At 37.3% G+C, this 24,655-nt stretch overlaps 1 protein-coding gene across 4 annotated transcripts in view; it reads right to left on the bottom strand.

Annotated features, from left to right (window-relative positions):
* PLEKHA3 (pleckstrin homology domain containing A3) overlaps positions 1-24,655 on the bottom strand; it is a 53,331-nt gene that overhangs the window by 28,303 nt on the left and 373 nt on the right. For 3 of the 4 annotated variants that reach the window (XM_063644814.1, XM_063644815.1, XM_055289876.2), the window contains exons 2-7: positions 20,003-20,119; positions 14,967-15,122; positions 12,049-12,185; positions 10,393-10,557; positions 6,631-6,674; positions 4,408-4,523 (exon numbers count right to left, since the gene is read on the bottom strand). In XM_063644814.1, coding sequence (XP_063500884.1) covers positions 4,408-4,523; positions 6,631-6,674; positions 10,393-10,557; positions 12,049-12,185; positions 14,967-15,122; positions 20,003-20,119 — 735 coding nt within the window. Of the gene's footprint in view, positions 1-2,986; positions 3,256-4,407; positions 4,524-6,630; positions 6,675-10,392; positions 10,558-12,048; positions 12,186-14,966; positions 15,123-20,002; positions 20,120-24,655 lie in introns of those variants that run through there. The other variant, XM_055289875.2, reaches the window with a different exon arrangement.

The raw sequence follows: 24,655 nt of genomic DNA, 5'->3' as shown, positions 1-24,655 counted from the left end.
TCCCCTCCACCCCACAACAGTCCCCAGAGTGTGATGTTCCCCTTCCTGTGTCCATGTGTTCTCATTGTTCAATTCCCACCTATGAGTGAGAATATGCAGTGTTTGGTTTTTTGTCCTTGCGATAGTTTGCTGAGAATGATGGTTTCCAGTTTCATCCATGTCCCTACAAAGGACATGAACTCATCATTTTTTATGGCTGCATAGTATTCCATGGTGTATATGTGCCACATTTTCTTAATCCAGTCTATCATTGATGGACATTTGGGTTGGTTCCAAGTCTTTGCTATTGTGAATAGTGCCACAACAAACATACGTGTGCATGTGTCTTTATAGCAGCATGATTTATAATCCTTTGGGTATATACCCAGTAATGGGATGGCTGGGTCAAATGGTATTTCTAGTTCTAGATCCCTGAGGAATCGCCACACTGACTTCCACAATGGTTGAACTAGTTTACAGTCCCACCAACAGTGTAAAAGTGTTCCTATTTCTCCACATCCTCTCCAGCACCTGTTGTTTCCTGACTTTTTAATGATCACCATTCTAACTGGTGTGAGATGGTATCTCACTGTGGTTTTGATTTGCATTTCTCTGATGGCCAGTGATGATCAGCATTTTTTCATGTTGTTTTTTGGCTGCATAAATGTCTTCTTTTGAGAAGTGTCTGTTCATATCCTTTGCCCACTTTTTGATGGGGTTGTTTTTTTCTTGTAAATTTGTTTGAGTTCATTGTAGATTCTGGATATTAGCCCTTTGTCAGATGAGTAGGTTGTGAAAATTTTCTCCCATTTTGTAGATTGCCTGTTCACTCTGATGGTAGTCTCTTTTGTTGTGCAGAAGCTCTTTAGTTTAATTAAATCCCATTTGTCAATTTTGGCTTTTGTTGCCATTGCTTTTGGTGTTTTAGACATGAAGTCCTTGCCCATGCCTATGTCCTGAATGGTATTGCCTAGGTTTTCTTCTAGGGTTTTTATGGTTTTAGGTCTAACATGTAAGTCTTTAATCCATCTTGAATTAATTTTTGTATAAGGTATAAGGAAGGGATCCAGTTTCAGCTTTCTACATATGGCTAGCCAGTTTTCCCAGCACCATTTATTAAATAGGGAATCCTTTCCCCATTTCTTGTTTTTGTCAGGTTTGTCAAAGATCAGATGGTTGTAGATATGCAGCATTATTTCTGAGGGCTCTGTTCTGTTCCATTGATCTATATCTCTGTTGTGGTACCAGTACCATGCTGTTTTGGTTACTGTAGCCTTGTAGTATAGTTCGAAGTCAGGTAGCCTGATGCCTCCAGCTTTGTTCTTTTGGCTTAGGATTGACTTGGCGATGTGGGCTCTTTTTTGGTTCCATATGAACTTTAAAGTAGTTTTTTCCAATTCTGTGAAAAAAGTCATTGGTAGCTTGATGGGGATGGCATTGAATCTATAAATTACTTTGGGCAGTATGGCCATTTTCACGATATTGATTCTTCCTATCCATGAGCATGGAACGTTCTTCCATTTGTTTGTATCCTCTTTTATTTCATTGAGCAGTGGTTTGTAGTTCTCCTTGAAGAGGTCCTTCACATCCCTTGTAAGTTGGATTCCTAGGTATTTTATTCTCTTTGAAGCAATTGTGAATGGGAGTTCACTCATGATTTGGCTGTTTGTCTGTTATGGGTGTATAAGAATGCTTGTGATTTTTGTACATTGATTTTGTATCCTGAGACTTTGCTGAAGTTGCTTATCAGCTTGAGGAGATTTTGGCCTGAGACGTTGGGGTTTTCTAGATATACAATCATGTCATCTGCAAACAGGGACAATTTGACTTCCTCTTTTCCTAATTGAATGACTTTATTTCCTTCTCCTGCCTAATTGCCCTGGCCAGAACTTCCAACACTATGTTGAATAGGAGTGGTGAGAGAGGGCATCCCTGTCTTGTGCCAGTTTTCGAAGGGAATGCTTCCAGTTTTTGCCCATTCAGTATGATATTGGCTGTGGGTTTGTCATAGATAGCTCTTATTATTTTGAGATACGTTCCATCAATACCTAATTTATTGAGAGTTTTTAGCATGAAGCGTTGTTGAATTTTGTCAAAGGCCTTTTCTGCATCTATTGAGATAATCATGTGGTTTTTGTCTTTGGTTCTGTTTATATGCTGGATTACATTTATTGATTTGCATATGTTGAACCTTTCAGCCTATTTTAATGCTGTTAATATCCTCCTTGTTCCTAGGCAAAGAAAACAAGACCCATAAAAGGGTACATGCCTTACCCAAGATCACACAATTGGTAACAGAACGAGGACTAAATTCAGGTATTCCTCTTTTCATTCTAAGACTTTCTGAGCACAGCTGACAAGGTACCTCATACTGAAAGATCCCGTTTCACCATTTGTAATGCAGCTCACAGAACTATCGCTGCAACTCCATGTTAACACAGCTGACTACTTGGCATAGTCCTGTTCTAAGGCAGTTGTACCTTTATTCATATTGTTGGAGTTTACCATCATCATTTATTACTTTCATACTTTTTGAAAAAGCTTGTTAAAAAAATAGAAGCAGTTGCATCTCACAAGAAGAATATTTTTGAGTAACAACTTTCAACTAAGACTGCCAATTGCAAAATATGTACTTTCTAGAAGGAGCACTAATTCAATCTTTGCTTTGTCAGCTAACTGAAACACTAAAATAGTATAAACAGGAAAAAATCTAAGGATAAAATTTCTGACCTAGTCTATACTTGCTAATTTAAAGATGTTCTAGAGAAGTGAAATATATGTATGCGTGTGCGTGTGTGTGTGTGTGTGTGTGACTAGTTTTGTTACAGTCCAAAACAGTTAAACTGGGGGATGCTAAATATAATAGAGCATGTACACCTAGATCTTTTGAAAATTGTTTTCAAATATTCAGGACTAGGGTAACTAGAAGAAAAGAATTCTAAAGAAAAATGGATGGCTTTAAAAAAAATTATTTTAGTAAACACAAATGATCTCCTTAAAAAAAAAAAAAAAGATGTTGCACTTAAAGAAAAGTACAAGGTAGCATACAGAACTCCTTCATGAACTCTGGATTAAGAGTCATGTGTAAAACGCATAAAGAATAAAGAGAATCAGAATCTATCTTACCTGTCTCAGATAACACTTTTTTTACATACTCAACCTCTTTAACCCTCCTCCTCTCCTCCTCTTCTCTTCCAGGTCTTGCTTGATTGGCCCAAGAAAGTTTCTTTCTCCCTTCCCCTTCCCCGTTTCCTTCCTTCATTTCCCTACCCATATCTCAATTTAAATTCAAAATGTTAATGAGCATAGAATAGTGCCATATATTAATAAACAGACGATTAGTTCAGTTTAAAAAAAAAGTGGGCATTAAAAAAAAGATGCTATCAACTCCTAAAAATCATCCAAAAATGACCAGCAATCCTTTTTAAAATTGCCATATGTATGAACTAAACCTGTTCAACTTCCTGGTTACATAAAACAACTCCAGCTTAATCAATGTTTTCAATACACTCAAATGCTAGAAATACACCATTGTTTTGTCCCATTTCAGCCATACTATGAATTCACTGGGCTCTTCCAGGCTATCCAAAGAGCTAACCACCACTTATCATGTCATTTCCACAAGAAAAATAAAATCTGTTTTCCAAACAACTGACTTACAAATGAACTATTGGAACACGACCTGTTCCTTAATTGGAAATTGTACATAGTTTCTATCCCACATGCTTCCTGAGAAATAGTAAAGACTTGGAGAGTATAAGTCTATTAATGGAGATGTAATAATAAGACTATATTTGTGTTCACTGCAAATCATGGTCACTACTATCTTACTAGATATTCTGACACACTTTCAAAGCTTCTTCTCTGAAGAGAAAAATTTAAAAATTTTAACACAAATCACAAAACCTTTCCTAAAAACATTCAATCACAGTATGCTGCCTCTTTAATAAGGAAGAAAAAGGTACAGGAATGAATGCGACTATAATTCACCGTGACTACCAGACAAAATTCTTTTCCTTAGCCATTTCAAGGTATTTTAGTAAAGTAACAATGCTGACTTTTATATGAACTTGGAACTTGCCTTTATTTTCCCCTAGAATCCTGCTAACAATTCATGCCTTCTTCTAAAATGTTTTTTAAGTGCAAGTATAGTGGTGGTAAAAGATCATGATATTCTATAAATATATATCTGAGATACGACATTTACAAAGCAATCCTCAGCACTCCTTAGTTAATAACAAATCTGTTTGTAAGGGGATATATGAGCTTTCATTGATTGAGCGCTGTTTGCTTACCTCTGAATTAAGGAATTAATCAAAGAAACAAAGTACAATGTTCAATCAGTATACTTCATTTCCACAAATTACAGAGTCCCACAGTAATTTTGCTGAATATGCCAAAGAAAGAGACAGAACCTATGTCACTTACTATCTGGGTCTTCAAGAGGAATATCACTACAAGAATCTGTAACTGAGTAGGTTCTTCGGCGTCGCTGGGAGAGTCGGTGAAGTGTAGATACTGGTTCTTTTATAGAGTGGCTACTCCTGCAAATTAAATAAAAAGCATTAAATTGTAAGGCCTTACATAAATAAAAACACCCTCAACTGGAATTTTAAATGACTTCTCTTTAAGTGAAAAAAGAATTATTTTTATGCTCAACGTCCCATGTTAGCAACATTCCACTCAGAAGTCAAAAACAAGTGAACTCATTTAGAAGACAGCTGGTAACCTGGAGAATATGGCTTCTGAGCTGAACTAAAAGGAAGAGGGGTACAATGAAGAAGTAGTGACTTCTATAGGGGACTCCAGAGAGCAGACATATCAGTCAGTTTACAAATGTCTGAAAACTAAAAGTCATAGGTTTCATGAGTGCATGTATTTTAAGTCAATCCATATCTGATCAAAACCAGCAGACTGAAAGAGATGGGCAAGGAGTTCATACAGCTAGAGGCAGACTCAATGAGAACAGCAAGAGAAGATAAAGATGGCAAAAATAAGCCTAGAAAAACTTTTTAAAAAATGTGTCTCAGGCTGGGCGCAGTGGCTCATGCTTGTAATCCCAGCACTTTGGGAGGCCGAGGCAGGCGGATCACGAGGTCAGGAGATCGAGACCACGGTGAAACCCCGTCTCTACTAAAAATATAAAAAAATTAGCCGGGCATGGTGGCGGGCGCCTGTAGTCCCAGCTACTCGGAGAGGCTGAGGCAGGAGAATGGCGTGAACCCGGGAGGCGGAGCTTGCAGTGAGCCGAGATTGCACCACTGCACTCCAGCCTGGACGACAGAGCGAGACTCCGTCTCAAAAAAAAAAAAAAAAAATCTGTCTCAAAAAATTAAACAGAGAAGCAAATCACCGCCACCTAACAGCACCTCAACTACTATTTTTGTAACAGCCCAACTTTACTGTACTTAATGACAACCTTGATTCATCAGGAAACAAATAAGATTTTTAAATTATTATTCTATGAGGTAGAAAGGATAGAAAAATTTCTTTCATAAAAATAAAAGTTTGTCAAAAGTTGATTAAGCTTCCATTTTTCTGGAAAATTCAGTTGGTGGGACTCTTGATTCCCTGACAAGGTTGGATATATACATCATTGGACTCTTCTGAGTATTTGACAGTTTAATCAAAGATTATACAATCAACAGGGGAAAAAATTAAAACATGACAAAACAGCATTTAACAGTCCAAATATAGAGAAATAAATGCTAATGTCACTATAATTAAATCACTTTCCAAAGAACGAAATAAGACAACCATAGCAACTTAAAGGACTATTACCTAACAAAATAATAGTTTAACAACTTAGCATTTGGGTAAGACCTATCCAGAAGGTAAAATTTTTAAATGTATTGATATGAATATGTACTTTAAAATATCAAGTGGTTTTCTCTTTTCAGCAAGATCTTTCTCTCTTAATGAAACAACAGCTCAGCATGAATAGATGATGCTATAAACAGCTAAGGTAAAATGAGCCCTAGCTGCGAGTCTCAGTACATCAAAAATGTACTTCTGTCTAACCATCACTTGATATACAGTCATGCGTCTCTTAATGACAAGGATGCATTCTGAGAAATGCATCGCTAGGTGATTCTGTCACTGTGCAAACATCACAGAGTGTGCTTACACAAAGCTAGCGAGTATAGCCTACTACACATGTAGGCTACGTAGTATAGCCTATTGTTCGTAGGCTACAAACTTGTACTGCATGTTACTGTACTGAATGCTGTGGGTGACTGTAACACAATGGTATTTGTGTATCTAAACATACCTAAACATGGAAAAACTACACTAAAAATATGGTATTATAATTTATGAGGCCACTGTCACATACGCAGTCGGTCATTGATGGAAAAGTCATTCTTCAATATATGACTGTATTTCAAACATCTAAAACAGGTAAAATGGCTGGCAAGGTGCTTACCTTCCTGGTTAATTAATTAATTCATTTTTTTCTTTACTGACTACCTACTGAGGTCAGGCCCTTATACTAAATACTAGGAGATAAATACTGAGAGATAAAATGCTGGTTTCGAACCAGACCTAACCCATACCAGAGTTTACATTCCACACCACTTGTTAAAGGCCCAAAGAACTTCCCTAGATGGGTATAATTTGAGAGAACTTAGTCAAAAGAAAAGGTTCTTTTACCTCTCTGAACTGCAAGAACCAGGGTGGCTGACAGAACGCTTCATCTAGAAATTTTGGAAAAAAAAAAAAAAAAAATTAGCATAATCCACGTCAAGTAGAATCATGCAGCTCTAATTTACTATTATCATAATAAACATAAATTTACTCAGAGAAAAAGATACCTGGCAAAAAAAAAATTTATCTTTCACAGACTCAAGTAACATAATTAGCACATCAAGCTTTCTCCCTAATAACCATTAATTGGAATCTTTTTCAACACACACCAAAAACATGCTGGATTCTTTTTTCAAAAGTAAAAACCACATTTTATACATAATACATATGTGTGTGTATACAAATATAAAAAACAGGGTATATAACTATAAATAGGATATAAATGTGATAAAAAGGAGTATCTAGCAAGCCACAAAATATTCTAATAAATATCACTTTTTTAAAGGACAGTAGTAGAGTCTGGTAGCAAAGCTTCTCTTTATCATTAATTATTTAGGTACCTGACATACAAATGTTCTAAAGTGTGGTTTTCATGGAAGACAGCACTAATAATTCAAGACTTTAAAGAATTCAGAAGAAGAGCCCTAAGTCTCAATGGATTTCCAAAACATATATTTAAAAAAATAAAGAATACCTAATTAAGCAGAACATTTAAAAAATATGATAAATACTAAACATAATTTGGAAGATCCAACTACTCCATCAAAATATAAAGGGAGGCAGCCAAGTAAAACTGATTATTTCCAAGTTTAACATGGTAGCAGAAAAACAAAGATTATACTAAAGGTTTAGGGTGGTTGCTTTTGTATACATGAGTCCAAGGGTCTAACAAGCCCCGGTCTAACATTTATGTTATGCAAATGCCTTCTATATTTGGAACATGAGCCACTAGTTGCTCTGAGAAATACCAGTTGAAATGATAAGAGATATGACCCACCCAATTTGTAGTATGGGAACATCTGATAAGATTGACATTAAGATGCAAATGGACACTAACATCTCCTTTAACAGAAATTACTTCCTTTAGGCTTACTAACACAAGGACATCCCCACTACAATAATCACTCAATCTGTAGGTCCAATGACAGTTGTCTGAACTTTTATGACAACTTGAAATAAAGTTAAATGCAAGTTTACTCTAAGATGAATTCATTGAGATTAACTATATAAAGCACTTATAAAGATCAGATTAAAGCACTTATAAAGATCAGATTAAATTGTTTTGGAATACTTAAATTTTCAGCTTTATTTTTCATATAAATAAATGTAAGTTTTTCATATAAATAAATAAATAACGTTATTAAAAAAAAAATGAAGACTGTCTGACCCTACTTTCCATGCTATTTGTCTCTAGAACTAATTATTACATAAGCCACAATTCTTGCTCATTTTATCAAGTAAAATGGCATAGCTAGCAAAAATAAGCAGCTTCTAACCTAATATTTCCTAAATTAATGTATTAGATTTCCTATAATTTTTCTACTGAAGGTTTTAGCTGTAAAAAGACAATTATTTTAGTTTCTTATATGTAAAATACACATGACTTCTCTGGACTACAGAGCATTTGTAACATAAGGGATTTCCTGAGAAGTTCAATGCAGAAGCAAGGCAACTCTGAGGTGTTTTACTGCATTTGACTCTAAAAAGTACAGCTTTAAAAAAAAAGTGTACCCTTTGTATATCAACCTCAGGAACATAGCACTATACATCCATCTCAAAAGACTGGTTTCTTTGTTCACATATACATGTTAATTAACAGTTTATAGCATATCTACAATTGTCCTAAAAAGCAACATTGTCAAACTATGTTTTACTCAACACCACAGTCCTGTAAGATGGTATTAAAAAATATATAAAATGGGCCAGGCGCAGTGGCTCACGCCTGTAATCCCAACACTTTGGGAGACTGAGGCGGGCAGATCATGAGGTCAGGAGATCGAGACCATCCTGGCTAACATGGTAAAACCCCGTCTCTACTAAAAATACAAAAAAATTAGCCAGGCGTGGTGGTGGGCGCCTGTGGTCCCATCTGCTCAGGAGGCTGAGGCAGGAGAATGGCATGAACCCGGGAGGCGGAGCTTGCAGTGAGCTGAGGTTGCGCCACTGCACTCCAGTCTGGGCGACAGAGCAAGACTCCATCTCAAAAAAAGAAAATATATATATAGTATTTATATATATATTTATTTATATATATATATAGTATTTATATATATATTTATTTATATATATATATAATATATAAAACGGGCTCAATTGTCAAATAAATTTCAGAAACACTGTACACTACACTTCCACCTCTCAGAGATTCATAATACACTTCAGCATAAAAGAGGGTGTGACGGCTGGGCATGGTGGCTTGTGCCTTTAATCCCAACACTTTGGGAGGCTGAAGCAGGAGGACTGCTTGAAGCTCAGAGTTTGAGACCAGCCTGGGCAACAAAATGAGACTCCATCTCTACAAAAAATAAATTTAAAAACTTAGCTTGAAGCCAGGAGTTTGAGACCAGCTTGGGCAACAAAATGATACTCCCATCTCTACAAATAATAAATTAAAAAACGTAGCCAGGCACTGTGGTGTGCGCCTGTAGTCCCAGCTATTCAGGAGGCTGGAACTTGGGAGTTTGAGGCTGCAGTGAGTTATGATGGTGTCACTGCACTCCAGCCGGGGTAACAGAGTGAGACCCTGTCTCTAAAAATAAATAAATAAATAAATAAATAAATAAATAGGCTGTGACAAGTCCTATCAAACCCAATTCATATCATTTAAGTTAACCTAGCAATTCCCAAATTAATCTGGCCATAAAACTCATTTTCATGGTACGCTTGTCTCAGAGGAAACTATTAGCCCATCAAATACTGATTAGAAAACAATTCTCTAAATAAATCTAGGCAATAATCTTTACTAAATCTCATGTAACTAAATTTGCTGGGATAGGTAAGAGAACCTAGGAATAAGTTAGACCCTATTGTCCTAACAAATAGATCTTCAGGTAATTGCTGAAACAGCAACAAGGTGGCATTCTTACTCCTATAAATGGACTCCTAAAAACACTTTGATGAAATAAACTTAAAGTCTCATTAAAGCTTATCTCACCTACAAATTTCTAACAGCATGCTAGAGCAAATGTATTAGCTCAGAAAGGACAACGAATCTGCCACCCCTGGCAAAAAGAGGACTTCTTGTTCTGAGCAGTGAGGAAGTAAGAAACTAACACTGAGCACCTAACAGTAAGCAGGTCAGATCGTTTGCAGTGACTCTCTGATATACACTGTGTTTTCACACATGAAGAAACTGAAGATCAGCTACTCTGAGGGTTCAGATCCAAATGCTGAGTACAAAATACCGTTCCCACTGGACTATGTTTCAAATTCCTTCTAATTCCTTTAAAGATTCACGTAATTGTAACCCATTGTGATTAAAATCTCATTCCATTGTGTAATTCTTACCAAGCAGAATAGAGTTCCCCAACTTTTTCTTTGTCACAGCACTTTGTAATATTTTCCTAGACACTGGGGAAATGGATGAAGCAGCCTGTGGGCAGGCCATGCACAGCCCCTCCAAGGAGAAGGGAATGAGGACACTAGCACAAGTGCTCAGCTCATTAGCTGAGAAGCTCTAATATGAAACAGTACAAACAAAAAAATTCAACCTGTTAGCTATTTCCCCCCGACTGCCTGTTTCCACCCTTAAAAATAAATACCAAAATGAAACAAAAAACACATGCAACATTACTACTGAAGGAAAAAACCAAAACAAGAAGTTCAAACCATTTGAACAGGAGAAGGTGACACAGGAGAAACTAAGGGATCCGGATGATGCAGTTGAAACATCTCAGGTTTAAACTTGGCATTGGCTATCTTCACACATTCCTCAAGCGTCGTGATGAACGTGTTACATGTGGCACTAAGCAGAGAAGAGGCTTCATTCATGTTCTGAAAAATTACACAGACTTGAACAGATTTGCATACAACTACATGGAATCATATACAACCTCATCATTAAATAATAAGACATCTCCAACAGACACTTTACTATATTATGTTCAAACTTATTTAAAATACAGTAACTTAGAAAATTAAGCTGGGCCAAAAAAAAAAAAAAGAAAAAATTAAAACATCTACGTATAAGAAAATGCCTGTCTCCTAAACAATGTATGAAACAGATGCTAAGAAAAAACAAGTTTTGCATTTAATTATCATATTGAAAAACTGTGTACAAAAATTTATCTTAGAGAAATCGAACCTAAACAGTAATTTTCATTTTCCCAAAAGTGGACACAGACATGGAATACCCTTAGAGTTAATTAGTGGCAGTACAATTCATGCCTACCCTCTATCTATTCTCCCACTTCTTCCTTGATAGAGTAAAAACCCCAATTTTGCTCAGGATAGCAAAGTGCCCTGATCCTGGGGGATGAATAGAGACTGATCTAAGCTAGTCATGGCTATTCCAACACTCTTTACTAAATGCTCATTTTTTCCTAGTTTCATTTGAGCCAGAAAAAAAAAAAAGATGAGAAGTCGGCTAGGGAATTTCTGGGATTTTTGTTTCCCGATTCAAAACCAAGCACAGCAAGTTGAGAAGGACTCTCTCTATCCTGGCAATCCCACTGCCTCCTGCCTCTTTGTGAGCTTGACAGTCATCTTGACACTTGGGGCATTAGGAGAAAAACTCAACACACCAAGAATGGCAGAGTGGAAGGATGGAACAAGCCTGGGTCCCTAATACTGTCACTGAGCTGCTGTAGCAAGTGTGAGAGCAACTACCTCCAGGGAGCTTGTGGTCAGTTTGTCCTTGGGCTTCTTACACAAGATTCCTCCCCAACAGGAGAAGGCCACAGAAGAAATACGAAGATTTCTTGCCCCACTTCTACCAAGTTAGGCAAAAAAGAACAGGCAACATGCTGGCCTTTTACCCAGAGAGTAGTATAGCTCACTGGTCCTATTTTACCATGAAGAATGAGCCTATTATAGCCCGATCCTATTAATCTGAGTTTTGATTCCTAAGTCACTGTTCTGAGAAGGATTTAAGTTATTTCATATAGATAAGTTATCAACTCTTATAGTTGAAGCAGGGACCTTATTACCAAAAAAAGAGAATAGCAGCTGTCCAGTGAATTTATGCTGCTAGCCTGGAGAACAAAGCCTGGAATGCTTCTTCCCCACTCCAACCTCCAAATTATCAGACTGGCTGCAAAGACAAGCCTTGGCCCCTGGAGAAATATGCTACTTCATGTTCTTCTCTGGCCACACAGACACAACCGAGAAGATGCTACAGATTTCCAGATAGTATACAGGAGGCAGAACCCAGAAAAGCTGAAAATAACTCAATGTGAAAATGCCTATCATCTTATGGAATGACTGAGGATCCCCCCAGAGTACTCCAAAGCATAACCACACATGAAGAGATCCTCTTTGCTCTACCTCTGCACTAGGAGATGAATGATTCTCGTCATGGTGAACAAATTCCTGTATCGTATGAACTTGCTGCATTAAGAGGTCACAGTAGAGGCGAAGTTCAGACATTTTGGTTTTCAGCGATTCACTGGTTTCACTTATTTCTGCAAAGAATATACACAAATATCCAGTTAGATCATTTTCATATTCTTTGGGCAATGTAACAAAATGTAATCATTTAAAAAAGCAATGAATATAAATACCTATAGCTCAAGAAATGTGAGACCTTGGAAATAGGATACAAGAGCCCTAAGGAAACATCTTCTCTTTAGATAATTGGGAAAAAGCTGACAGTTATATGCCTGCCATGTTTAGGTGATTTCTAGAGATAGGATGATGACCACTGGATGTTTTATACAGGATATTTCCATTCCCTTACTCATCTTCCATTTAAAAGTGTTTGGTTTTCTTTTGTGAATTGCTTTTTTATTTTGTCCTTTATACATTTTTTCCAGTTCTGATGTTGGTTTTTCTCTTAACAATATAAACTGATAGTTTGTAAAAGTTCTTACAAATTAAAGATATTAATCTTTCCTCTATCTTATATACTGCAAATACCTTATCCAGATCTGTTAGCTTCCTTTCAGTTTTATTTTGGCTTACAGAAGTTTTAAATTTTTATGTAATTAAAACTATTGTATATAAACATTCATTTATTTTCTTCTGTTCCTTTCAGTTTCATTTTCACATTATACTATTTCCAAAATTTTTTATTAAGAGCATACTTTCTTCCTTAGTATCTCCAGACAAACTAAACATCCAGCCATAATCTCAGCCACTCACAAGCCAATACCTTTTAAACTAGAAGTATAAGCTACAGGGGAGGAAAATTCATAGAGTAAATTTCTGGTGCTTCTCCACACTCCCTGGGCCAGGCCCCAGTGGTCTTGTTCTCTGGTCCTAGCCACAAAGCCACTTTTGCCAGAATGGACAAAGCAGCTCTATCTGCCCATTTAATCTAACCTAAATTAATTCCTGCTCACATTTAAGCCTATTCTTTCTCCTTTTTAAAAAAAAAACCGTGGTAAAATATACATGAACATAAAATTTACTATTTTAATCACTTTTAAGTATTCACTTCAAAATGTGGCATTAAGTACATTCGTATTTGTAAAATCATCACCACCATCCATCTCTTCATCTTCCCCAGATGAAGGTCTATATCCACTAAACACTAACCCTATTTCCACCTCCCCCTGGACCCTGGGAACCAACATTCTATTTTCTGTCTGTACAAGTATGACTGCCCTGGGTATTTCATATAAGTGAAATCATAGACTATATGTTCTTCTGTGATTAGCTTTTTCTACTTATTGTAATGTCTGTAAGGTTCATCCACAGTGTAGCATGTGTCACAATTTGCTTTTTAAAGCTGAGTAATATTCCATTGTATATTTTGTTTATCTATTCATCTACCAATGAACATTTGGGTTATTTCCATCTTTTGGCTATTGTGAATATCCATTCCTTCTTATCCTACCTGTAGCTATATTCTGTAATGTTTTCATATATTTCAAAATTGTTATAAATTCAATCCTCAGCCTTCATTTCTCAATACCTATAATTTACTTGCTTTCACTACTGCAATTAATTTGTATTTAATTATAAAAGTAATACATACTTAATAAAAAATTTTGAAAAATAGAAAAAATATAGAAAAGAAAAATCAAATAACTGTACTATGGTTTGAATATGGTTTGTTTCCAGCAAAACTCATGTTGAGGCTGGGTCCCCAGTGTGGCAGTGTTAGGAAAGTAGTACTTCTAACAAGTGATTAGGTCGTTAAAGGGGATTCATACCTTCCTCAAAGGAGTGAGTGAGTTCTCAACCTCTTGGGACTAGATTAGTTACTATGAGAGCAGGTTGTTATAAATCGAGGCTGCCTCTTGGGTTTGATCTCTTTCTGCAGACGTCCACATTCCCTTGCTTCCTCCACCATGCTATGACGCAGCATGAGACCCTTACCAGAAGCCAACTAGATACAGCTGCCCAATCTTGAACTTCCAGCCTCTAGGGCCATGAGTCATACCTCTTTTCTTTATAAATTACACAGTCTCAAGTAATGTGTCAAAGCAACAGAAAATGAACTAAGACAAACTATAATCTCACTATCAAGAAATTGTCATTTTCACATTATATCTGTACATAGTTGAACTAATAACATAAATCATTTGCTTTGCTTTCAGTTTCTAAAAATCTTTTTGAATTGGCAATATGTGTATATGGTAAAGTCAAAAGATACCAAAGGGTATATACAGTGACAAGTGAGTCTCCTTCCCACAAATTCCACTTCCAAAGGTAACAATCTGACCAATTCTTACATGCCTTTCCTAAGCCAGCCAATGAATACTAACCCTATACATAATTCTGAATCCTGCTTTTTTCAATGATCATTTAACCTTGGGCATTTTCTCACATTGAAATTCCTTTTCAACATCTTACTGTCTATACATCAGCCAGTGAAAGCAAGAGTTTAGGCTGGGCGCAGTGGCTCACGCCTGTAATCCCAGCGCTTTGGGAGGCCGAGGCGAGCGGATTACCTGAGGTCGGGAATTCAAGACCAACTTGGCCAGCGTGGTGAAACCCTGTCTCTACTAAAAACACAAAAATTAGCCAGGCGTGGTAGCAGGCGCCTGTAATCCCAGCTACTCGGGAAGCGAGACTCCATCTCAAAAAAAAAAAAAAAAAAAGAAAGAAGAGTTTATTGAGCCATTCCCCTAAATTTATAGCTTTTACAAAATCTTTAGTATGATAAAGATATATATAAATCTACATTTCTAATTATTTCCTTGGGATAGATACTAAAAGTGGACAGGCTAATTTAGTTATATTTATATTTATATTTAAGAAAGTACTCTCATCACAAGGGAAAAGTTTACAGTTACCTTTTTCTTTTTTAGTCCTTGTATCAGTCAAACATGCTTTGGAGCTCCCCAGAGCAACCAGCCACCTCTGTCTTTCAGCTGCATTCACTGCCTTCATGTAGAAATGCTGCTCTCCAGGAATGATTAATTCCATTCTTGTGTTGTCTGCTGAATGAACTATGATGATAAACAAAGGGGAAATACAGTTATAGACTTAAGTAATTTAAGGGGAATCAAACAATCATCTAATCACACAGTATCAGATGCTTCATACACCTAAAACATTGAACTATCACTCATGATGTAAGCAGTGCTGCTCCCTGAGGGGCCACCCAGTGGCACTCCCCAAATCAACATTCTCATATAGACCCAGGGTGACAATGGTGCCAAAGCGATGACAGAGTATGAAAAAGAAAACAGGGACATACTAACTACTGAGAAGTGACACCCTTCTCCCACCTTGGGGCCACTTATCCTATTAAATACAACTGCAATGAATCTTACACTATCACACATTTTTTACTGATTTCTTTGAAAACAAAGTCTTTGTTTTCATATATAGTGCCTGACACACAGAAGGAATGTAATAAATGACAACTACAGCCACATTCTATCAGAAAAGTAACTCTATGATATGCCCTTAATTATGGATCACAGCATAATACATGGAAGGCATGTATATTTTGAAGACATTCATCTCTTCCCCTCTTTCCACCTCTTCTCCTGCACACACACACCTCCTTTGATGCTCTGAGAAAAGAGAGCTAATCAGGAATTATGATGAGCCAATCCCAAGTCTTTGTTGTAAAACAAAATTTGTGTTAAGCCGTCATTCATCAACAAGTATTTACTCAGCTCAGAGCAGTGCTAGCAGAATGGAAGATAGAGGGGAAGAAAAAAGATGTCTTTGCTTCTATACAGTTGACAATTTAACCAAGAAACAAACTGACACACCAAAAACAATCAGAATACATATATGTTTAACTCTTTGGTGCAGAGATTTCTTGTGTAATTATGAGAGAAAGTAATTTAAGATAGGAAATTAAAAAGGCTTCAAGAAGAAGGTTTTGATGAAAGCAGGATTTGGTTAGGAAAATGAATGAGAAAAAGCTTAAATGAGAAAATAAACACAGAATGTACTGAGAATATTAGGAAACAAGCATAAATAGAGGTTTCCATTGTAGTGCAAATTAATATTCATATTCGTTTAGCCAGTACAGTGGTGCACGCATGTACTCCCAGCACCTGTAGACCCAGCAACTTGGGAGGCAGAAGGCTGAGGCAAGAGGATTGCTGGAGCCCAGTATAGGCTGCGGTGAGCTACAGTCACACCACTGCACTCCAGACTGGGCGACAGAGCAAGACCCTGTCTCAAAAAAAAAAAAAAAAAAAGGAAAAGAAAAGAAAAACAATTCATATTCATGAATGGACAAGCTGGGAGGAGCCAAATTATGAGGGTCCCAGCAAAATCTGGCAGAAGCCCCAACTTAATTAATTGCTATAAATATTGACCAGATGTTTTATGGCAAGTAAGTGCCACAGAAACGTTGCTATCTTATTATTCTACTTATATGAGCCATTCTTAGTTGCAGACACTGAAACATAGAACCATGCAACAATCAATTATGAATGCAAAAGATTTCTAGGCTAGGGTAAAACTACTAAATTCCTAAACCTATAAGAGTAACTCTTCCTTGCTACTTGCCAATACCAGTGAAAGCACCAATACCTACTTTAAAAGAAAGCAATGCTCTAATTTCTAATGATGTTGCTACAAGATGAAACTAAAATAAGACGACTCATTTTTAAACATACCAGAATTTATGTATCCAATCAAGGGTGGTCCCCTCCAAAGTTGTCACCTGAAAAGGCAACAAACTTAAAAATGATGCTTCCAAAACATCAGAAAAGATGGACGAGACCTCTAAACACAAAACTACAAAACATTACTGAAATTAAATATCTAATTAAACAGAGTTAATGGAACAGAAGACTCAATATCATCAAGAATATAATTCTCCTCAAATTGATCTGTAGATTCAACACAATTCCAAACATTCCAGCAGATAGCTGTGGAAATTTATAAGCAAATTCTAAAATCTGTTAGGAAATGCAAAGGGCTTACAATACCCAAGACAGTACTGAAAAAGAACTAAAGTTAGGAGACTTTGGCTATCAGATACAAAGAGAATAAAGCTAAAGAAATTAAGACAATGTAATATTGGCACAAGGATTAACAACAACAACAACAACAAAAAACAGGGCCACAGAACAGAATAGACAGTCTAGAAAAAGACTCACACATACAGGGTCACTTGCTTTGTGACAAAGGTATCCCCATGGTGCAGTGGGGGAAAGGTTGCTATTAAGTCAAGTACAGACCTAATATAGACCTAAATATAAAAGGTAAAACAATAAACATTCAAGAAAGTAACACAGAAGATGTCTTCAGTGGGTCATAAAAGGATCCAATAAAAGAAATTAACAAATTGGATTTCATTGAAATGAAGAACTTCTGTTCCTCAAGAAGTATCATGAACAAAATGAAAACATAAACTACACAGTGGAAGAAAACATCTGCAACACAAAGACTCATCCAGACTATGCAAAGAACTCCTATAAATCAACATGAAAAATAGCCAAAGTTAGAAAATGGGCCAAAGACTTGAAAGAGGACTTCAAAAGAAGACAACATTCAACCTTTTTTTTTTTTCCTTTTTATGGAGACAGGAGTCTCATTTTGTTGCCCAGGCTGGTCTCGAACTCCTGAGCACAAGCAATCTGCCTGCCTTGGCCTCCCAAACTGCTGGGATTACAGACATGAGCTAACACTCCCGACAAGAGGACATTCAAATGGCTAACATCTAAAAAAGTATCCAACATCATTAGTTATTGAAGAAATGCAAGTAAAAAACCACGATGAGATACCACTACAAACACCAGAAATATTCTGAATTTTTAAAATGGATAATACCAAGTTTTGGCAAAGATGCAGAACAACTGGAACTCTAATACTCTGATCAATTGCAGAAAAAATTTATATAATCACTTTGGAAAACATCTGGCATTATCTGTGAAAAAGATTATTGCCCAGGCACAGTGGCTAACGCCAGTAATTCCAACCCTTTGGGAGGCCAAAGCGGGCAGATTGCTTAAGCTCAAGAGTTCAAGACCAGCCTGGTTTTTGCAACATGGTGAAACCCCATCTCTACAAAAAACATAAAAATTAGCTGGGCATAGTGACACGTGCCTCTGGTCCCAGCTAACTCAGGAGGCTGAGGTAGGAGGATCACCTGAACCCAGGAGGTGGAGGCTGCAGTGAGCCATGATCACACTACTGCATTCCAGCCTGAGCAACAGAGTGAGAACCTGTCTCAAAAAAAAAAAAAAGAAAGAAAAAAAGAAAAAGATTCTCTTCTTGACCAAATTTTAGTCAGGCTCATTTGAATCCTGTACTCACCTAGGCTTCCTTCTCCATCCTTGCAGAATTCAGTTTTATTAAGAATCCTACTAAGTCAGTTTAGCCAGAATCCCCTAACACCATATTTCATCACCCACCCTTGATATCTGACCACATTCTTCATTCCCTACCATCTCCCAGCAATGTCTGATCACCCTGGCCTCAGCCTGCCTTCAACAAGAATCCTGTTAGGTCATTTTAGCCAGAATCCCCACTTACCTTTTAGTAACTTTCCCTCCACTGACACCGTCTCCCCCTAACCCTGCTCCTTGGCTATAAATTCCCACTTTTCCTTGTACTTGGAGTTGAGCCCAATTTCTCTCCTCCAATGCAGTAATCCCTACATCTATCACAATAGTCCTAAATAAAGTTTGCCATACCATTTCAACGTGTCAAGAATACTTTTTCCTTTAACATCTATTAAAGCTGAATGTATGAATATTCAATGCCTTAGCACTCCACTCCACTTCTAGAGATACACTAAACAGAAATGCACACATATGTTCAATAAATGTGTAAGAATGTTTATGGCAGCTTTAGTCACTGTAGTCCAAAAACCAAAATAACCCAAAAATCCTTCAGTACTAGAATGGATACCAAAATTGTGAGATATTCACACAATGGAATACTATACAATGAGAATGACTGAACTACTGTTACACAGAACAATATAGATAAATTTTACAAACATGATGTTGAGTAAAAGAAGCCAGACACAAAAGAAAATACTGAATTATTCCATTTATAAAACACAAGTAGACAATACTTATATATGGCAATTAAAGTCAGATTAATGGCTACCTTTCAGGAAGACTGTTTGATAGCTATGACCCAGAGCTCACCACGTCAAAAGAAACACACTTCATGAAGGACAAGTATTCAAGCTAGAGTGGAGAAATGAAAACGACCAGGAGGGAGTTGAACAGTCACTCCCCTGGTGCTCTAGTTTTTCCTTCATTCTCTTTGAAGAATTCAGTCCTTTTCACTGCCATTTTATCTGATTTCGCCTCCACCCCACACACTCCAACCACACACACAAATGAATCAATGGTCCATAAAATCTTCCTTCACGAAAATTACAGCAAGACCTATGGCTTTATTTCTCCCCTTTTGGAAGAAAAGGAAACCATCTCTATCACCCAGAGGAACTTACCTCCAAATTCAGCAAAGAACCAGAGTTTATGACTCCAACTTCATACCTTATCAAAACCCTACAGAGCTGGCCCCATCATCTTTAGAGTTCAGCCTCCAACTTTTACAATATCTTTCTATTAATTACAACAATAATGAAATAGAATGCTTGTAGACTGAAGGTGGACACTAAAGTAGTATCCACAAGAAATTGTTTGTCAAATCCAAATTGGAAGACTAGCAAAAGTTATTTCCATTCAAAATACATTTGTAGAGGGAGAATTAGCAAAACCTGTGTTTAATTGGGTTAACTGTGATGAAATGCCACTCCTGACTGCTAAGGATATAAATGGTATTAGATGATCCCTACATGGTTAGAAATGCCTTTTTTCCTCTTGTCTGGAGTATGCTGAAGAACCCTTGACTATCTAACCTCCAATTCCTCTAATTCTGTATATTCACTTACCTTTAATTTCACAAACTGCCATCTTTATGCTTCCTTTGCTCCCTTTGCAAACATCATCTTGTGAATCATAGTAGGATAAGATTCCGTTATCTAAAACAAACCAACGAGGCTGCCAACCTAAAAAGATCATAAATAACAAAAGGTCAATTGGAAAGATATTACTTTCACCACACAGAAAACTGTGATTTCAAAACCTGCCATCCACATTATTTCTTGGCTCTCAAATAACATTCTGACAATGAAATTTTCAATCACCAAGCCTTACCAAAAATGTTTTTGCATCAGTCTCCACTTTATTGGGAGAGGTTTCTGGAGCAATCTCCAGAGCAGCAAAAACACAGGGAGTAATACTTCTAATTCTAGCTAACAGTGTTCTCATTAACAACCCATAAGGCCCATCCTCAGTAATAGTCCTAAACTGGGTATAGCATAACTGCCCTCTTTTCCTAAAAAGGAACAGAGTTGGGGTTATGATATTATGGGAAAAGCCATGGAAGACAAGACATACTAGCCTTACCTATAGTATCATTCTTTAATGGATAATCATACCCTGGGGACGAATCTTTTCATTTCAATAAATCTCTAAAATTCCCAGTCTCTAAAATGTGTAGGTTGAACAAGATGACCTCTCAGGTGCCACCTAGCCCTCTAATTCTGCAATGTGCCTCTTGTAAAACACATATTTCTAAGCAAACTCCCTTAAACACAGTGAGTGCTAAATGAATTCCAGTCTCTTAAATAGAAGCTACATACCCTATGGTGAGAAGACAGATTCCCCTTATGACCCCCTCTTCCCTTTTCTGCAGTTGCACAGCTAGGATAGAAATCCTAGAAACTGCAGTTGTTCGATTGGTATTTATTCAGTGACTAGAGCTCACATCTATCACAGACTTGGCTCCATGCCAAAGCTGGCGACAAGGATGATGGCTTTCTTTGGCACCCAATTCCCACTCCTCTTTGAAGCCAAACTTGGTGTTCTCTGGAGTCTTATCAAGCATGCTGCTAATTTACAACAGTTCACTGACTACTAACATGGTGACCATGCTGGGGGCAGTGTGACAGTCCTTGTTCTTTCCGTGACTATTAAATAACAATTCAGCACAAGTGTTCATGGCTAAAATGTACATTTTAAACCATGGGTGTTCATATCCTGGTCACTTTTGCCATAGCCTGCCACATGATTAATTTGATCTTTCCAGGGTCAGATAGTGCCAAGAGGGGAGATAGGTCAATCATCCTTACACTTTAATACAGATCCGGGACTTAATTCCCCAAAACGATTTATCTCTAACACTTTTGAAATGACAACACTGAGTCATCAAAAAGATTAAATTTTACTTTGTAACCTTGTTTAGGAAGGCAGGGAATGCAGTAATACAGTTCAGAAAGACAGATATCTAAAGCAACTAAAAACCAGCAACTTTCAGGTTCCCGGAAGATTCCTTTTTATGAAACAACAGAGTATTCCCTAGTGAGACCGAAACAAATTAGAAGGTAAGTTATTTTGGTACATGGAGTTTATCTTGTTCATCACTGCATTCCCAGCAACTAGAAGGGTGCCTGGCACATAAGAGGTACCAAAAAAATCTATTTCTCAAGTGACTGAATAAATAAATAAATGAATGAATACCCCAAAAGTGAGATATTTCAGGGATTGTTGCTGTTGTTGTTGTTTTGTTCTGTTTTTTGAGACAGGGTCTCACTCTGCTGCCCAGGCTGAAGTGCAGTGGCATGAACATGGTTCACCACAGCCTCAACCTCCTAGGCTCAAAAGGTCCTCCCACCTCAGCCTCCCAAGTAGTTAGGACTATCAAAGTGCCACCATGCCTGGCTAATTTTTTAATTTTTATAGAGACGAAGTCTCACCATGTTGCCCAGCCTGGTCTCAAATTCCTAGACTCAAGTAATCCTGCCACCTTGGCGTCCCGAAGTGCTAGGATTACAGGTGTGGGCCACCACACCCGGCAGATATTTCATATTAACCATGAGAATATAGACATATAATATATCTTTGAGAGTATATTGTATTGATCATGCATGGAAATGATAAAAACATTATCTTTGTAAACACTAATTTACCTTGTCAAACAAATTATAAGCAGGGGGTGGTGAAAATACATTCCTCCACCCAGGTCTAGTGTGCCTATAGGACAAATTATGATTTTGCAAGCCTGCAGTACTGTAATTCAGTATCTCTTTAAAACAAATATTGGGCAAAATGATTCATTTAGAATTTGCAGCAACATGAAAGGTGAGTGGTTGAACACATTAATATAATCAAGCCTGTTAATTACCTCTACACACTTTTTGAAGAAATATTTAATAAAACAATTTCTAATTGATTCACACACTTACATAACAGAGGGTAATATCTGTGAAAAAGATTCACAGGTATTCCCTTTTTAAAATTCTTTTTTAAAAAAAAAATTCTTTTTATCTCAAACCACAAAATGTTACTGAAATTCTTACTCTCTACAAAGGATTCTCAAATAACACTGTTTTTTGTTTTTTGTTTTTTTGAGATAGAGTCTTGCTCTGTTGCCAAGGTTTGAGTGCAGTGGTGCAATGTGGGCTCACTGTAACCTCTGCCTCCCAGGCTCAAGTAATTCTCATGCCTCAGCCTCCCGAGTAGCTAGGACTACAGGTGCACGCCATCATGCCTGGCTAATTTTTTGTAATTTTTGTAGGGACAGGGTTTCGCCATGTTGGCCAGGTTGGTCTCAAACTCCTGACCTCAAGCTATCTGCCTGTCTCAGCCTCCCAATGTGCTGAGATTACAGGCATGAGCCACTGTGCCTGAACAACACTATCATTACACTTAAAGATCACTTAGTATGAACAGCTGCTCATCCTTATGACCTAAGATGAACTAAAATTAATAATCAGCACACCATCAACCCAAATTTAACTTTTAAAAATGAAATTCTTCCAAACAAAAGATTTTTCAACCAGCTTCTACAATGCATACTAGAAGTTGACTAAATGCCCTGCAAAGACTAAAATCTAAATCACATCTGGTTAAAAGCTCAACCTCTGGTTATTTAGTACCATAGGAGATGAGGAAATCGCCACCAAGACCAGGTTTCACCTCAACTCTTAAATTATGATTCATCTCAGTAATGGCCCAATGGTTCCTCTGGCATGACCTCCACAACACCATGCTTAGGAACACTTGCAATGAGATGAGCATTTGCATCTCAAAGCATACAAGCTACTGTCTTTTTTTTTTTGAGACAGGATCTCGCTCTGTTAGCCAGGCTGAAGTATGTGGGTACAATCATAGCTCACTGATCCTAGCTCACTGCAGCCTCCATTTCTCTAGCTAAAGCAATCCTCTCGCCTCCGCCTCCTCAGTAGCTGGGACTACAGGCGTGTACCACCACACCTAGCTATTTTTTTTTGTTTTTTGTTTTTTGTTTTAGTAGAGACCCGTCTCCCTATGTGGCCCAGGTTGGTCTTGAGCAAGCAATCCTCCCACCTCCGCCTCCCAAAGTGCTGGGATTACAGGCGTGAAGCACTCTACTGTCTTTAATAGTTAACACTATACCTCAACCAAACAGTATAACTGCTCTCACAATGGCCAAAATGAAAATGCCTAATAAAAAATATTTATCTAACTTTTAAATGTTTCCCGTTAAAACATGTCACTTATAGAAATAAATTGACCTTTTAGTTTGAACAAAATAAAACATCTGTGTATCATAAATGTTAAAAGCATTTGCTGCTATAAATCTGGCTTTAGCATTCTAATAAATCAAAAAGCAGGTATAACTGTAGCTCAGTGCTTATGCCTTAAAAAGTTTATGTGCACATTTTGCACAAGATCAGGTGGACACAAGTCGAGAGTACCACACAACTACTGAGGGATGTGATACTTTTGGCAGAGCTAAGAAGTGGGCAGCAAGTCATGATTTGCCTATTATGCTAGACCCCCCCAAAAAAATCTGTTTACTGTTCAAATTTATGTTAAAAGCATCTTCTCACTTAGTGAGGTCATGGAATTCTGGAGTTGGAAGGCATGTCCAGGGCAAAATAGCTAATCACCCTGGCCTTATCAGACTGAGGTCCTGAAAGAATAACTGACTTGCCTTCATTGTTGGTTGATGGCAGAGATTGGACTACAACTCAAATTTAAGGAACTTTTAAATAAGCCTATAGGCTGCCAATGTCATGGTAAGGGGCCATTTCCTGCTGGTCTCTCATTTCTTCAAAGTTCTTCCTTCCAACCCACTTCACAGGTGAAACTGACTTGCCTGTTCCCCTTCTGTGTATTGGCACTTTCTTCCCCTATTTCTCACAGTTAACAGAATTCCCCAACGTAAGGATACTTCATTGACAATCCCTAAGAGAATATTATCTGGGGACAGCTTCCAAAATCATGCTCGCTAAGCTTGAACAACCTCAACAAGACAACTTTTTAAATAAAATGTTAAGGAAATTAAAAGAAATACAAAAAAGACTTCTTAAAATTAAATCTTGTAGTTGAAACAATTAAAGGGTCCATTCCAGTCCAACACTCCGACAACACAGTTATTAACAAAATGCTCTTAAAGTATGAATACTAAGTGTGAATAAGGACGGGGATCGCAACAACACATGTAGAGTGACTGAGAATTGTTCCGGAGGCTACACACAGGAGGCAAGGATTAGTAT

The sequence above is a fragment of the Symphalangus syndactylus genome, chromosome 8 (assembly GCF_028878055.3).
Source record: "Symphalangus syndactylus isolate Jambi chromosome 8, NHGRI_mSymSyn1-v2.1_pri, whole genome shotgun sequence".
Taxonomy (NCBI): Eukaryota; Metazoa; Chordata; class Mammalia; order Primates; family Hylobatidae; genus Symphalangus; species Symphalangus syndactylus.
The sequence above is the reverse complement of the archived record's forward strand: the minus strand, read 5'-3'. Positions and strand labels throughout refer to the sequence as shown.